Raw genomic sequence first — 13,784 nt, 5'->3', positions numbered from 1 at the left:
CGGCCCGCAACGGCAGCGTTGGCGTCACGGCGCGGTGCGGGCAAGACGAGTGGCTGGCAGCAGGGCGGTGCTGGGCCGAGAAGTGCCTCAGCTGGCGCCTTCGGCTCTTCCTCTTCACCTCTGGTTGCAGAGAGCCGCCAGGGCAAGTGGAAGGGCGACGCGTCGCTCCCGCGAGGGGCACCGAGAGACGTTGGGGGCGGGGCAGGGACCCCAACCCTAGATAGGTTAGGGAACGGGCGAAGAATGGTGGTGGCTTCAGATAAGGGGGAGCAGGGAGCGTCCCCTCGGCTTGGGGTGCAGGAGGTGTGCGGCGGGGGCGCCTTTCCGTGGGGCCCTCGCTCTGCCAGGCGGAGGTGGTGGTGGGATGGCCTCAGTTCCCAGTTGTGGTTCGGGAGGAGCCCGCGAGGGCTTTGGATAGGAAGTTTGCGTTCGAGTCTAGCACCGCGCAGGAACCCCAGTTAACGCCTCCCCCTGGCCGCGGGCAGAGTTCTTGACACCTGTAGCTTTAATCAGCGCCGGTGGAGATTCAGGGCTTGAATCGCCAGGCCACGCGCAAGCTGCAGGGCACCCTCAGTACTGCCTTATCACTCTTAAAATTCGCGTCTGTTATTTGTATCCCACTATTAGTGGTTTAAAATTTTTTTTCTTTTCCATGGGTCTGCCCTCTTTTCCTCATGAGCTACCTTTCTGTCTTCAGTCCTGTAGGGCACAATGTCCGAACAAGAGCGTATACAGGAATGTCTGCGGAAGGAAATAAGATCACTTCTCATTTCCACCAAAGATGGTTTGAGCCCACAGCAGTTGGAGAAGGAGTATCTTTTGATGGTTGGCAACCACCTACCACTCCGGATCCTTGGGTATCGGTCCACTATGGAGCTGGTATCGGACATGCCTGATGTTGTTAGTGTCTGCTCCGGTGCAGGTGGTACCGTAATACTGAAAGGTAGGTTTAAGACTTTTGAAGGTCTATAAACTTTGTAATAAAAACAGCTGCTTAGTAAATAATTATTCTAGTTCTACAGTTATTCCGTATCCCAGCCAGTGGATTTTAATTTGGTGGGGGGAGGGAGAATCTTAGGTGCTTTCGAGATTATGGGTAAAGTTAGAACCTCTGCAAAATTAACAAACCATTCCCAGTGACTGCAATTATGCACTCACAAAAACTGCATTTTACATATGATTTCCGGTTATTGCACCTTCAGTCGGGAGAAACAACAAAAAGGACTTCTTAATTATAAAAACCTGTTTTCAATTCCGTGAAGCACAGGAAAAAACCATTGTAGGGAAGTCTGTAGTTCTTCCCAAGAATTTCAAATCTGTCGGGAGTCAATTGTAATGATAATACATTGAGTTATCTTTTCTTCACCTGGTAGAAGAGCTAGCAAGATGTTGCCCAAAATGCAAGAAATCGAGGAACCAAGAGTTACTGTTGTTTATCGTGCTGCCTGGATAAACAGCTATTTGGAGGGTTAAGAACTGTGTAAGCACAGATACTAAGGAGACAGAAGGGAGTAAGGTTTCCACCTAAATGTGTGTGTGTGGTTTTTTTTTCACGTCTCCTTAGCCATTCCAGATGAATCTACCAAAGGAATAGCCAGCTTAGTTGCAAAACAGAAGAGCAACCATAAGGTTCGAAACTACACGCATAAGGGAAGGCCCAGTTTTTATTCTGGACCAAGCTCTCATCGGCGAGTACCTTACCGAGGACGGGTTGCCCCTATTCTTCCAGCTGTTGTGAAGAGTGAGTTGAAGGATCTGTTGGCGTTATCTCCTGTTCTCCTTTCTGATTTTGAAAAGGCATTTGCCAAAAGATTTGGACGATCATTCCAATACATGCAATATGGATTTCTCTCTATGTTTGAAGTGCTGAATGCGGCTTCAGATGTCATTTCTGTAGAGCAGACCAGAGCAGGTTCCTTGTTGATGCTAAAGAAGAGTGTAATGGAGGAAAAGTGGAGAGGATGGCCGGCAGGTATGCATGTGGGCAAATATTGGAGCATTCCTGGCACAAAGAGGGGTGTGTAATGGCTAAGGTCCATGAGTTTAAGTTGAAGCCTGGCTCTACTACTTGCTAGTTGAGTGGTCTCAGGCAAACTGTTTAAGCCTGATTTTCTCATCTCTAAAATAGAAATAACAATATTTGCTTCTTGGGGTTGTGTTGAGGACCTTACATGAGGTGAGTTGTGTAAAGTGCTTGGCATTTAGTAAGCTCATAATTAGCGTTAGCTGTTATTTTTAAAACCACAAGATCTGCTCTCTCTAGAACACTGTAAATTTACATGAATAGTTGTATTCATGCAAAGAAGCTATAAGTAAAATGAAAAGTTAAAATACTTAAAAAAATTATTAACGTTAACCCATCTAATCTTTGCTATTACTGGGCTTTTGTGGTGTAATGATAGCCACCTTATCTGTATACCATTTAACCTTGCATTCTCATTACTATATTAGGTAGGGTGAATAAACCCTGTCTTATGGATAAGAAAACCAAAGCTCAGGAAAATTAAATGGCTTTTCCAAAGTCAAATGGCTGGAAAAGTGGTAGTGATACAGCTAGAGTTAGTTCCCAGCTCTTATTGCTGCCCATCCAGTGCTTTTCTGCCCAAATGCTATATCTATTAAAGGCTCAAAAGACATACTGAATACTCAAAAGACTGACATGACCATCTACATAGTAACTCCCTAGACCAGGCGTTCCCAAACTTTTTACACAGGGGGCCAGTTCAGTGTCCCTCAGACTGTTGGAGGGCCGCCACATACTGTGCTCCTCTCACTGACCACCAATGAAAGAGGTGCCCCTTCCTGAAGTGCGGCGGCGGTGGGGGGGGGAGCTGATAAATGGCCTCAGGGGGCCGCAGTTTGGGGACACCTCCTCTAGACAATAATACAGTTAATACACTGAGCATTGATGGAGCCTATTTGGGAGAATTCTATGCCTATGTCAGTGAGTTTTTCTCCAAAATCTGCATTTAGATTCATGTAGGTGAACCATGAGGATGTGTCAAGTTTATAAAACAATATTTACACTGTGGTGGGTGATGTAGTTTGAGGGTATGAGGATATACTTGGTTAGGAAGGCTCTGGAGGCCACCAAGTGTTTCAAGTCTAGCCCTCAACTTTGAGTATTCTTGAAGTCCTCAGACATAGGAAGACTAACTCATAATAGTGAGTTGTAGAAAGCTCTTTACCAATTTATTGAATAGTTGTGGTGAGAGGGGGGTGAATATTCCTTTCCAGTGAGTCTGTTCATGTTCTCCATCCATGGTTCCTACCTCTCTCATCAGGATATCTTGAAGTAACTTTTGTTTTTTTCTTTTTTGGTGAACTTGACCTTAGCGTAAAGAGCTAGGCTGTGGAGAAGTCCGGTGATGTATTTATCATGTCATACAACAGAATACACCTTCCCAGTGTTATTCCCCCTTCCTGCAAATCTTAAAGAATTTATACGTTATTCTGTAGTTTTTCATCCTCCCAGAACTGTGCTACTACTAGTAGTTTCCCGGTTTGAAAAGCATAGTTCTAAGCAGGCTTGGAGACTTTTTGGTCTGCTAAATGAGATACAGCTTTTTACATATGAATCCTACCTCTCTGTAATTATATTCAGGTGACCTTAAGTGGAGTTTTAGATGACCCCAACCTTTTTGGAACACTTAGGATCTCTGTCTTCCTCTGACTAATAACTTACATGTAAGTTTTGGCTTAATATAAAAATGTAAGCTTTCTTTTCCTAATTTTTACTTCTAAGTTGAAGGCAGTTAGCTCACAGTCGCCTCTATATGTAGCTAACAGAAAATGAAATAGAAGTTGCTAGTGACAATTTTTCTGTTCTCTGTTACTCACAAAAGGTAAGATTTTTACCCAGCCATTTAGAATGAAACAAGGGTCATACTCCACAGGCTTTCCGGTAGCAAAGGCATGCATTTCACAACCCACTTCAAACATGGAACCACCGAAGCAAATAATGAGCATGGAAAAGACTTCCAACTTAAATGTAGTGGAGACCTCAAGGCTGAATCAGACTGAAAAATTAAACCAGGTGAGATAAGAATTTGAAGATATACAGTGTTTTTAAATTCAGTGGTGTTAGCACTTTGATCTCATGGAAAAGCTGACCTTTTAAAAACTGAAGTCATTCATGTATTTCAAATTTGACTAAGCATTTCCCATAATTCTGTAGATTAGTAAAAAGTGAGAAGTGAAGTGAAAGAAGAGTATAATTTTATCAACTCCATGGTTTCTACTATTTTCTGCAAATGACTCCCAAATCTCTATCTCTAGTTCTAGTTCCTCACCAAAGTTACAGAAGCATATTTGCAATTTACCTCATGAATATCTTCTGAATGGCTTTCCCTGAGCATAGTAATCCTGGTATTTTCTGTGACTGTAATTCTGAAGAACTTTGAATAAAAACTAGAATATAACCAATAAATGCCTGGCTAAATCACCATGTTAACAACTTAAGTTAGAGCTCAGAATGAGCACATGGAAATTAAGTTTAAAACAGAGTGCCTAACTTCTAATAATATCTTTAGTCACATAATTTACATATAGTAAAATGTGCTCATTTTAAATGTATAGTTTGAGTTTTGTTTAATAGATAGTTATACAATCACCATAAAAAAAATTTCCATCATCCCCAAAAAAGCTCCTTCATGCCACTTTTTAATTTCTTTTCCCAGCTGCAGCCACAGACAACCACTGCTTTCTATGATTTTGACTTTCCAAGAATTTCATATAAATGGAATCAAACAATATCTAATCTTCTGTGTTTGACTTCTTTAACTTAGTAGAATACTTCTGAGGTTCATCCAAGATGTACATATCAGCAGTTTGTTCTTTTTTCTTGTTTAATATTAGTCCATTATAAAGATATACCTAAATTTGTTATCCCTTCCCCATTAGATGATATTTGGGTTGTTCCTCTTTGGTCCTTAAATTATAAGGCCATCATCAATATTTTCATACATCTTGTATGGACCTAGTTCATTTCTCTTGTGTAAATATCTAGGAGTTGGATTACTGCATCATATACTAAGTGTATGTTGATAAGAAATCGCCACTGTTTTCCAAAGTGGCTGTATGACTTTCCTTTCCCATGAGATACGTAGGAGAGTTGTAGTTATTCCACTTCTTTGTTAACATTTGGAATTGTCAGTTTAAAAAAATATGAGCCATCTGAGTGGGTGTATAGTGCTGTCTCATGATTTTAAGTTGGAGATCATAATCTAATTATAATGTTGAGCATCTTTTCACATCCATGTCTGCCATTTATATTTCCTTTTTGACCATATTTTATAAAAATATTGTCATTGTATTGGAAAAATTTACATATTCTGGTTGTAAGTCCTTCTTAGAGACATGTTACGCAAATATTTTCTCCTGGCCTATGTTTACTTCATTCTGTTAATTCTGTCTGTTGTGGAAAAGTCTTTAATTTTGATACAGTCTAACGTACTCATATATATATATATATTTTCTTAATTAGAGAGTCTTGCTCTGTTGCCCAGGCTGGAATGCAGTGGTGCAGTCTTTTGGCTCACTGCAACTTCTGCCTCCCGGGCTCAAGTGATTATCCTGCCTCAGCCTCCCAAGTAGCTGGGATTACAGTTGCCCACCCCCCTCCCCCAACCCTGACTGGCTAATTTTTGTATTTTTATTAGAGGCAGGGTTTCACCATCTTTGCTAGGCTGGTGTCAAATTCCTGACCTCAGATGATCCGCCCACCTCAGCCTCCCAAAGTGCTGGGATTACAGATGTGAGCCACCGCGCCCAGCTCATATTTTTCTTTTATTCTTGCCTACATAATAGATTCAAATCTGAAGTTAAAAACATTTTCTCCTATGTTTTCTTTGAAGTTTTATGTTTCTAGTTCCTTTTTTTTTTTTTTTTTTTTAAGACAGAGTCTTGCTTTGTGGCCAGGCTGGAGTGCAGTGGCATGACCTTGGCTCCCTGTAATTTCTGTCTCCCAGTTCAGGCGATTCCCCTGCCTCAGCCTCCCAAGTAGCTGGAACTACAGGCATGCATCACTACACCCAGCTAATTTTTTTTTTTTGTATTTTTTTAAGTAGAGACTGTGTTTCACCATGTTGGCCAGGATTATCTCAATCTCCGGACCTCGTGATCCACCCATCTTGGCCCCCCAAAGTGCTGGGATTACAGGCATGACCCACTGTGCCCAGCCTGTTTTTGGTTCTTATATTTAAGTATAGTATCCATTTTAAGATAAATTTGCATAAGGTACCAGGTACAGATCAAAGTTTTCTGCATATAGACTGTTAATCCAGCACCACTTGTTGAAAAGAGACTTGTTTTCTACATTGAACTACCTTGTTTTGGCACCTCTAGTGAATCTGTTGGCCTCACACATGTAAGTTCTGAAACTCTATTCAGGTCCATTTTTCTGTGTGTGTGTGTGTGTGTGTGTGTGTGTGTGTGTGTGTGCTTTTGTCAATACCTTGCTATCTTTATTACTGTAGCTTTATAATATCTTAATCATATATAGTCATGTGTCAATGACAGGGTTACAATATGAGAAGTGCGTTGTTAGGTGATTTTACCATTGTATTATCATCATAGAATGCACTTAGACTAACCTAGATGGTATATAACCTACTACACAGCTAGACTATATGGTATAGCCTATTGGTCATGGGCTACAAAACTTTATAGCATGTTCCTGCACTGAATGCTATAGGCGCTTGTAACATAATGGGGTATTTGTGTGTGTAAACATAGAAAAAGTACAGAAAAAATGCAGTATTATAATCTTGTGAACCACCATCATCCAGGTGGTCTATCATTGACCACAAATCACAATGCAGCCCATGACTGTAGTTAAGTCTTACAACTTTATTAATTTTTCAAAAGTGCTTTGAATATTCTAGGTTTGCATTTGCAGATACATTTCATTTGTTACAAGTCAACTGTTTCTGATCGTGATATTTATTAGAATTAAATTGGATCTGTAGGTAAGTCGGGGGGGAGGGGGAAATGACATCTTAACAATATCTAGTCTGTTGATTCAAGAACATGGTATATCTTCATTTATTAGGTCTTTACATTCTGTCAGTGATGTTTTATAGTTTTCAATGCATAAAGTTTGCATATATTTTGTTAAACTTACCCTTTACACCTTTCATATTTTTATGCTATTGTAAATGGTATTTAAAATTTCTGTTCGTTGCTAGTAGAAAATCAATTGGATTTTTTTTTTTTTGGGTATGTTGAACTTGTATCCTGTGACCTTGAGTTGTGGTACTTGATGAATTCAGTTCTGTAATTCAAATCATTCTAGCAGCTATTTTGTAGGGTTTGGATTTTCTGTGTAGACCATCATGCCATCTGGGAGTAAAGACAGTTTTACTTCTTTTCAATCTATTTGCCTTTTTCCCAACCCTTACCACACAGTGTAGGCTCTCTAGTATTATACAGTATGTTAGAAATGTGAGAGTGGGCCAGGCACAGTGGCTCACGCCTGTAATCCCAGCAATTTGGGAGGCCGTGGCGGGTGGATCACGAGGTTAAGAGATCGAGACTTTCCTGGTCAACATGGTGAAATCCCGTCTCTACCAAAAATACAAAAAATTAGCTGGGCACAGTGGCGTGCACCTGTAGTCCCAGCTACTTGGGAGGCTGAGGCAGGAGAATTGCTTGAACCCTGGAGGCGGAGGTTGCGGTGAACCAAGATCGTGCCATTGCACTCCATTCTGGGTAACAAGAGCGAAACTCCATCTCAAAAAAGAAAAAAAAAAAAGGAATGTGAGAGTGGAAAATCTTGACTTGTTCCTAATTATGTGGGGAAAATATTCAGTCTTTATAATTATAATATTAACTGTAGCTTTTTAGATGTCTTTTATCAGGTTGTGAGGACATTCCCTTCTATTCCTAGTTTCTGAGAATGTTTTTCATGAATGTATGTTGAATTTTGTTATACTCTTTCTCCATACATTGAAATTATTATAGGGTTTTTCTTTTTTTAAAATTACTTTTCTTGGTTTTATATCCAGCCACCCTTATATTGCTGGATGAATTCCATTTGGTCATATAGTATCCTTTTTATATGCTGCTACATTCAATTTGCCAATATTTTAAGGGTTTTGCATTTATGTTTATAAGATATATTCTGTAGTTTTCTTGTAATGCTTTTGTCTGGTTTTGGAATCATTTTAATACAGGCCTCATGTGAAATGAGTTGGGAAGTTTTTTTCTGTCTCTTTATTGTGAAAGAGTTTGTTTTTCTTAAATATTTTGTAGAATTTATTAGTGGACCAAATTGGACCTGGAGCATTCTTTGTGGAAAGGTTTTAAACAACAAATTCAGTTTCTTTAACAGATACAGGGCTATTTTGGATTTTCCACTTTTTTAAAAAAATGAGCCGTGGTACCTTGTCTTTCAAGGTGTTGTTTATTTTATCTAGGTTGTCAAATGTATTGAAATAAAGTTGTTAATAATGCTCCCCCAATAACATTTTAAGGTCTGTAGGATCTGATGATTGCTCCTTCTCTCTGTCTTTCCCACACACATACCAATCTTGCTAAAGATTTAGTCACTTATACACAGTTATGCATCAGGTAATGACACTTTTGTTAACAGTGGACTGCATGTGCAACAGTAATTCCATAAAATTATAACAGAACTGAAAAATTCCTGCCACCTGGTGGTGATGTAGGTGTTGTAACACATAGTGCAATGCAACACTTGTATTTGTGGTGCCAGTCATATATATAGCACATACAATTATGTACAGTACTTAACAGTCAGTAATGACAATGAACAACCATGTTAAGGGTTTATGTTTTTACTGTACTGTACTTTGTATCATTATTTTAGAGTGTGCTCTTTACTAAAAAATTTAATTGTGAAACAGCATAAGGCAGTTCGTTCAGGAGGTATTCCAGAAGGAAGACATTGTTATCATAGGTGATGACAACTCCATGCATATTATTGTCCCTGAACACCTTACCATATGACAAGATAAATTTAGTGTAGCCTAAGTGTATGGTGTATATAAAGTCTACAGTAGTGTACAGTAATGTCCTAGACCTACACATTCACTAACTACTCACTCACCTAGAGTAACATAACCCTGCATGCTTCATTTATGGTAAGTGCTTTATACAGGTGTGCCATTTTATCTTTTATACTGTATTCTTACTGTACCTTTTCTGTGTTTAGATACACAAGTACTTACTATTGTGTTACAGTTGTATTCAGTACAGTTTTGTACTGTTTGTAGCCTAGGAGCAATAGACTATACCATGTAACGTAGGTGTGTAATAAGGCTATACCATCTAGGTCTGTGTTAAGTACATTCTGTGTTTGTACTACAGTGAAATCGCCTAATAATGCATTTCTCAGAATGTATCCCCATTGTTAAAAGATGCATGGCTGTATTTTTCAAAGAACAAGACTTTAGTTTTGTTTGTTTTTAAATTTTTCTTTGTTTTATTTCATTGATTTCTGTGCTAATTGTTTAGTAACTTCTGTTTACTTTGGGTTAATTTCCTCTTTGCTCTTAATATACAAGTTTGGTCATTGATTTTGGTCCCTTTTTAATGTAAACATTTAAGGTTATAAATTTCTTCTAAGTATTGCTTTAGCTACATCTCCCACATTTTGATAAGAAATTCAAATTTGGTATGAAAACTCATTTTCAGGTCAAAATTTACTAATCTTCCTTTTGATTTTTTTGTGTGTATCATGAATTATTTAGAAGTGTGTGGTTTAATTTTCAAATATTTGGGGATTTTTTTTTTGAGAGATGTTTCTGTTCTAATTTCATTGTGGTCCAACAACATAGATTTCATTCTTTATACATTTATTGAGACTCACTATATGGCTCAGAATATGTTTATCTTAGTAAGTGTTTAATAATTCACTTCAAAAGAATATGTATTCTGCTATATTTGGGTGTAGTATGCTATAAATGTCAAGTTATGTCATTCAGGACTTCTTTTTTTAACTGAGGTTTTTTACTGAGGAGTATTGAAATCTTCAAACATAATTATAGATTTGTCTATTTTACCTTTTAGTTCATTTAGTTGATGCTTTGGCTATTTTTTTTTCCACAGATTGTTGGGATACAGGTGGCATTTGGTTACCTAAGTTATTTAGTGGTGATTTGTGAGATTTTGGTGCTGCCATCACCCAAACAGTATACACTGCACCCTGTTTATAGTCTTTTATGCCTCACCCTTTCCTTCCTCTCAAGTCCCCAAAATCCACTGTATTATTCTTATGCCTAGGTGTCCTCATAGCTTAGCTCCCACGTGTCAGTGAAAACATCTGATGTTTTGTTTCATTCCTGAGTTACTGCACTTAGAATATATAGTTTCCAGTCTCATCAAGGTCACTGCAAATGGCATTAATTTCTTTATGCTATTTCCTTGAGTATTTTCTCTTGTATCATTTTTTTGGATTTCCTTGCATTGGGATTCACCTTTCTCTGGTGAATCCCTGATTTAACTTAATAACTAATCTCCTGAATGCTTTTTCAGGTAAATCAGGGATTTCTTCATGGTTTGTATACATTGCTGGTGAGCTAGTGTGATTTTTTTTGGGTGTTAAAGAGCCTTGTTTTGTCGTCTTACCAGTGTTGGTTTTCTGGTTCCTTCTCATTTAGGGTAGGCTCTGTCAGAGGGAAGGTCTAGGGCTGAAGGCTTTTCAGATTCTTTTCTCCTACAGAGTGTTGCCTTGATACAGCACTCTCTTCCTTTACCTGTGGATGTGGCTTCCTTTCAGTTGAGCTGCGGTGTTTGTTATCTGTCTGTGGGTCTAGCCACCCATCAAGTCTATCCAGGCTGGTAGTGGGAGTTGTCTGCACAGAGTCCTGTGATGTGACCTGGCTCTGGGTCTCTCAGCCGTGGATACCTGCACTTGTTCAGGTGGAGGGGGGTGAGGGGTGGGAGGGGGTGAAATGGACTCCATGAGGGTTCTTAGCTTTGGTGGTTTAATGTTGTATTTTTGTACTGGTTTGTCTCCTGTTGGGAGGTGGCACTTTCCAGAGAGCATCAGGTGTGGTAGTATGGAGAGGAACCAGCTGTGGGCCTGCTTTGGCTATTTTGAATCTGTTAGCTGCATACACATTTATGATTATGTGTTTCTCATGCATTGCCATATTTATCATTGTGAAATTCTCCTATTTGTTGATGATAACACTCCTTGGTCTCAAGTCTACTTTATACGATAGGACTGTAGTTGCACTTTCTTTAGATGTAGTGTTAGCATTGTGTATCTTTTTAGATTCTTTTTAAAACCTACTTATATTTAAAATGGGTTTCCTGTAGACAGTATATAGTGTTCTGTCTTGCTTTTTAAAAAATCAAATCTGACAATCTGATTTAATGGGGATGTTTGACCCATTTATGCTTAATTTTAAAATTACCAATAATGGTTGGATTTAAATCTGTCTTGCCATTGTGGCTTCTTCCCCCCCACTCTTTCCTTGCCTTCTTTTTAAAATTTATTTTTAGAGGAGTTTCAGGTTCACAACAAAATTGAGCCAGAAGTGCAGAGTTCCCATGTACCCCATTCCCCCCCACACATAAATCTCCCCCACTGTTGACATTCTATACCACAGTGGCACATTAGTTACAATTGATAAACCTATGTTGGAACATCATCACCCACAGTCTATAGTTTACACTAGGATTTGCTTTTGGTGTTGTACGTTCTGTGGGTTTTGACAAATGTATAATGGCATGTATCCACTGTTAGAGTATCATACTGAATAGTTTCACTGCCCTGAAAGTCCTCTGTGCTTGTGCTTATTGATCTTTCTCTTCCCTTAATCTGCTGGTAACCACTGATTTTTTTTTTTTTTCTTTTTTTTTTTTTACTGTCACCATAGTTCTGCTTTTTCCAGAGTCATATAGTTGGACTTACACAGCATGTAGCCTTTCAGATTGGGTCCTTTCACTTAGAAGTATACATTTAAGGTTCCTCTATGTCTTTTCATGACTTGATAGTGCATTTCCTTTTGGCACTGAGTAATATTTCATTGTCTGGTACCACAGTTCATCCACTCAGGTACAGAAGGACATCATGGTTGTTTCCTTATAAAGCTGCTATAAACATGCGTGCAGGTTTTTGTGTGGATAGCAGTTTTTAATTCATGTGGGTAAATATCAAGGATTATAGTTGCTAAATTATCTGATAAAGATATGTGTGTTTTTATTTAAAAAAACTGCTAAACTGTCTTCCAAGTTGGTACCATTTTGCATTCTCACCAGTGGTGGATGAATGTTTCTGTTGTTCAACTTTGCTGGTCAGCCTTTGGTGTTGCTAGCGTTTTAGATTTTGGCCATTCTAATAGCTGTATAGCGGTATTTCATTGCTGTTTGCTTACTTGCCATCTGGTATATCTTCTTTAGAGAGAGGTCTGTTTAGGTATTCTTCCCATTTTTAAAAATTGGATTGTTTATTTTCTTACTGCTGGGTTTTAAGAGTTCTTTGTATATTTTGATTAATGGTCTTTTATCGTATGTTTCTTGCTAATATTTTCTTCTGATCTGTGGCTCATTTTCTCAATCTTTTGACATTGTCTTACAGAGAAGTTTTTAATCGTAAGACCAGGTGATCAATTATTTCTTTAATGTCTTGTGCCTTTGGTGTTGTATCTAGGAAGTCATCACTTTATCCAAAGTCAGCTAGTGTTGTCCTATGTTGTCTTCTAGGAATTTTATAGTTTTGAATTTTACATTTAGGTCTATGATCCATTTTACGTTAATATTTGTGAAGGGTGTAAGGTCTAGAAATGTATGTGTTGAGGGGTTTTTGTTTTTGTTTTTGTGGGTTTTTTGCAAGTGGATGTTCAATTCTAGTACCATACTATGTTCGATTCATTCTGTTGCTTTTGTTCCTTTATCAAAGATCAGTTCACTATATTTATGTGAGTCTATGTCTGGGTTCTCTAGTCTCTTCCACTGGCCTCTTCTTTGACCAGTACCATGCTATCTTGGTTACTGTAGCTTTTTTAATAAGTCTTGAAGGTGGGTAGTGTCATTCATCTGGCTTTATTCTTCAATTTTTGTTGTCTATTCTGGATCTTTTGCCTCCTATATAAACTTTGGAATCAATTTGTTGATATTCACAAAATAACTAACTTGCTGAGATTTCGATTGGGATTGAGCTCAATCTATAGATTGAGTTGGGAAGAACAGATAGCTGGACAATATTGAGTTTTCCTATCCATGAACGTGGAATAGCTCTCCATTTATTTCTTCTTTAAGTTCTTTCATCAGAGTTTGTAGTTTTCCTCATACAGATATTGTGCATATTTTGTTAGATTTATACTTAAGTATTATATTTGGGGAATGCTAATGTAAATAGTATTTTTTAAATTTCAAATTTTGCTTATTACTGGAATGCAGGAAGGTGATTGACTTTTGTACATTAACCTTGCATTCTGCAACTTTGCTATAATTGCTAATTAGTTCCAAGAGTTTTTAAAAAATTGTCATATTTCCTACATAGGAGATGTGATCTGTGAATAAAGGGCAGTTTTATTTCTTCCCTCCCAGTCTGTTTCATTTCCTGTTCTTGACTTACTGCATTTGCTAGGACTCCAGCAAGATGTTGCAAAGCAGTGGGAGAGAACATTCTTTGCCTTCTACCTGGTTAAGTATTCTTTTTAGGATTCCACTTTATCTTTTTTGTTTATTATCTATACTTTTCTGTTTCATATTTTTAGTGGATGCCTTAGGGTTTTCAACCTATATTTTTAATTTATCACAATTGACCTTCATATAATATTAAAACGTTTTATATATAGTATAAGAACCTC

General features: G+C 38.2%; 1 protein-coding gene across 1 annotated transcript in view; it reads left to right on the top strand.

Annotated features, from left to right (window-relative positions):
* Positions 1-533: 533 nt before the first annotated feature.
* The window catches only part of TDRD5 (tudor domain containing 5), an 81,425-nt gene continuing 68,174 nt past the window's right edge, over positions 534-13,784 (top strand). The window contains exons 1-3 of the mRNA XM_003925326.3: positions 534-943; positions 1,565-1,972; positions 3,846-4,036. Of these exons, the coding sequence (XP_003925375.2) occupies positions 712-943; positions 1,565-1,972; positions 3,846-4,036 (831 nt within the window). The 5' untranslated portion in view covers positions 534-711. The remainder of the gene's footprint in view (positions 944-1,564; positions 1,973-3,845; positions 4,037-13,784) is intronic.

This window comes from Saimiri boliviensis, chromosome 19 (assembly GCF_048565385.1).
Source record: "Saimiri boliviensis isolate mSaiBol1 chromosome 19, mSaiBol1.pri, whole genome shotgun sequence".
NCBI lineage: Eukaryota > Metazoa > Chordata > Mammalia > Primates > Cebidae > Saimiri > Saimiri boliviensis.
This window is presented reverse-complemented; position numbering and strand designations above follow the sequence as displayed.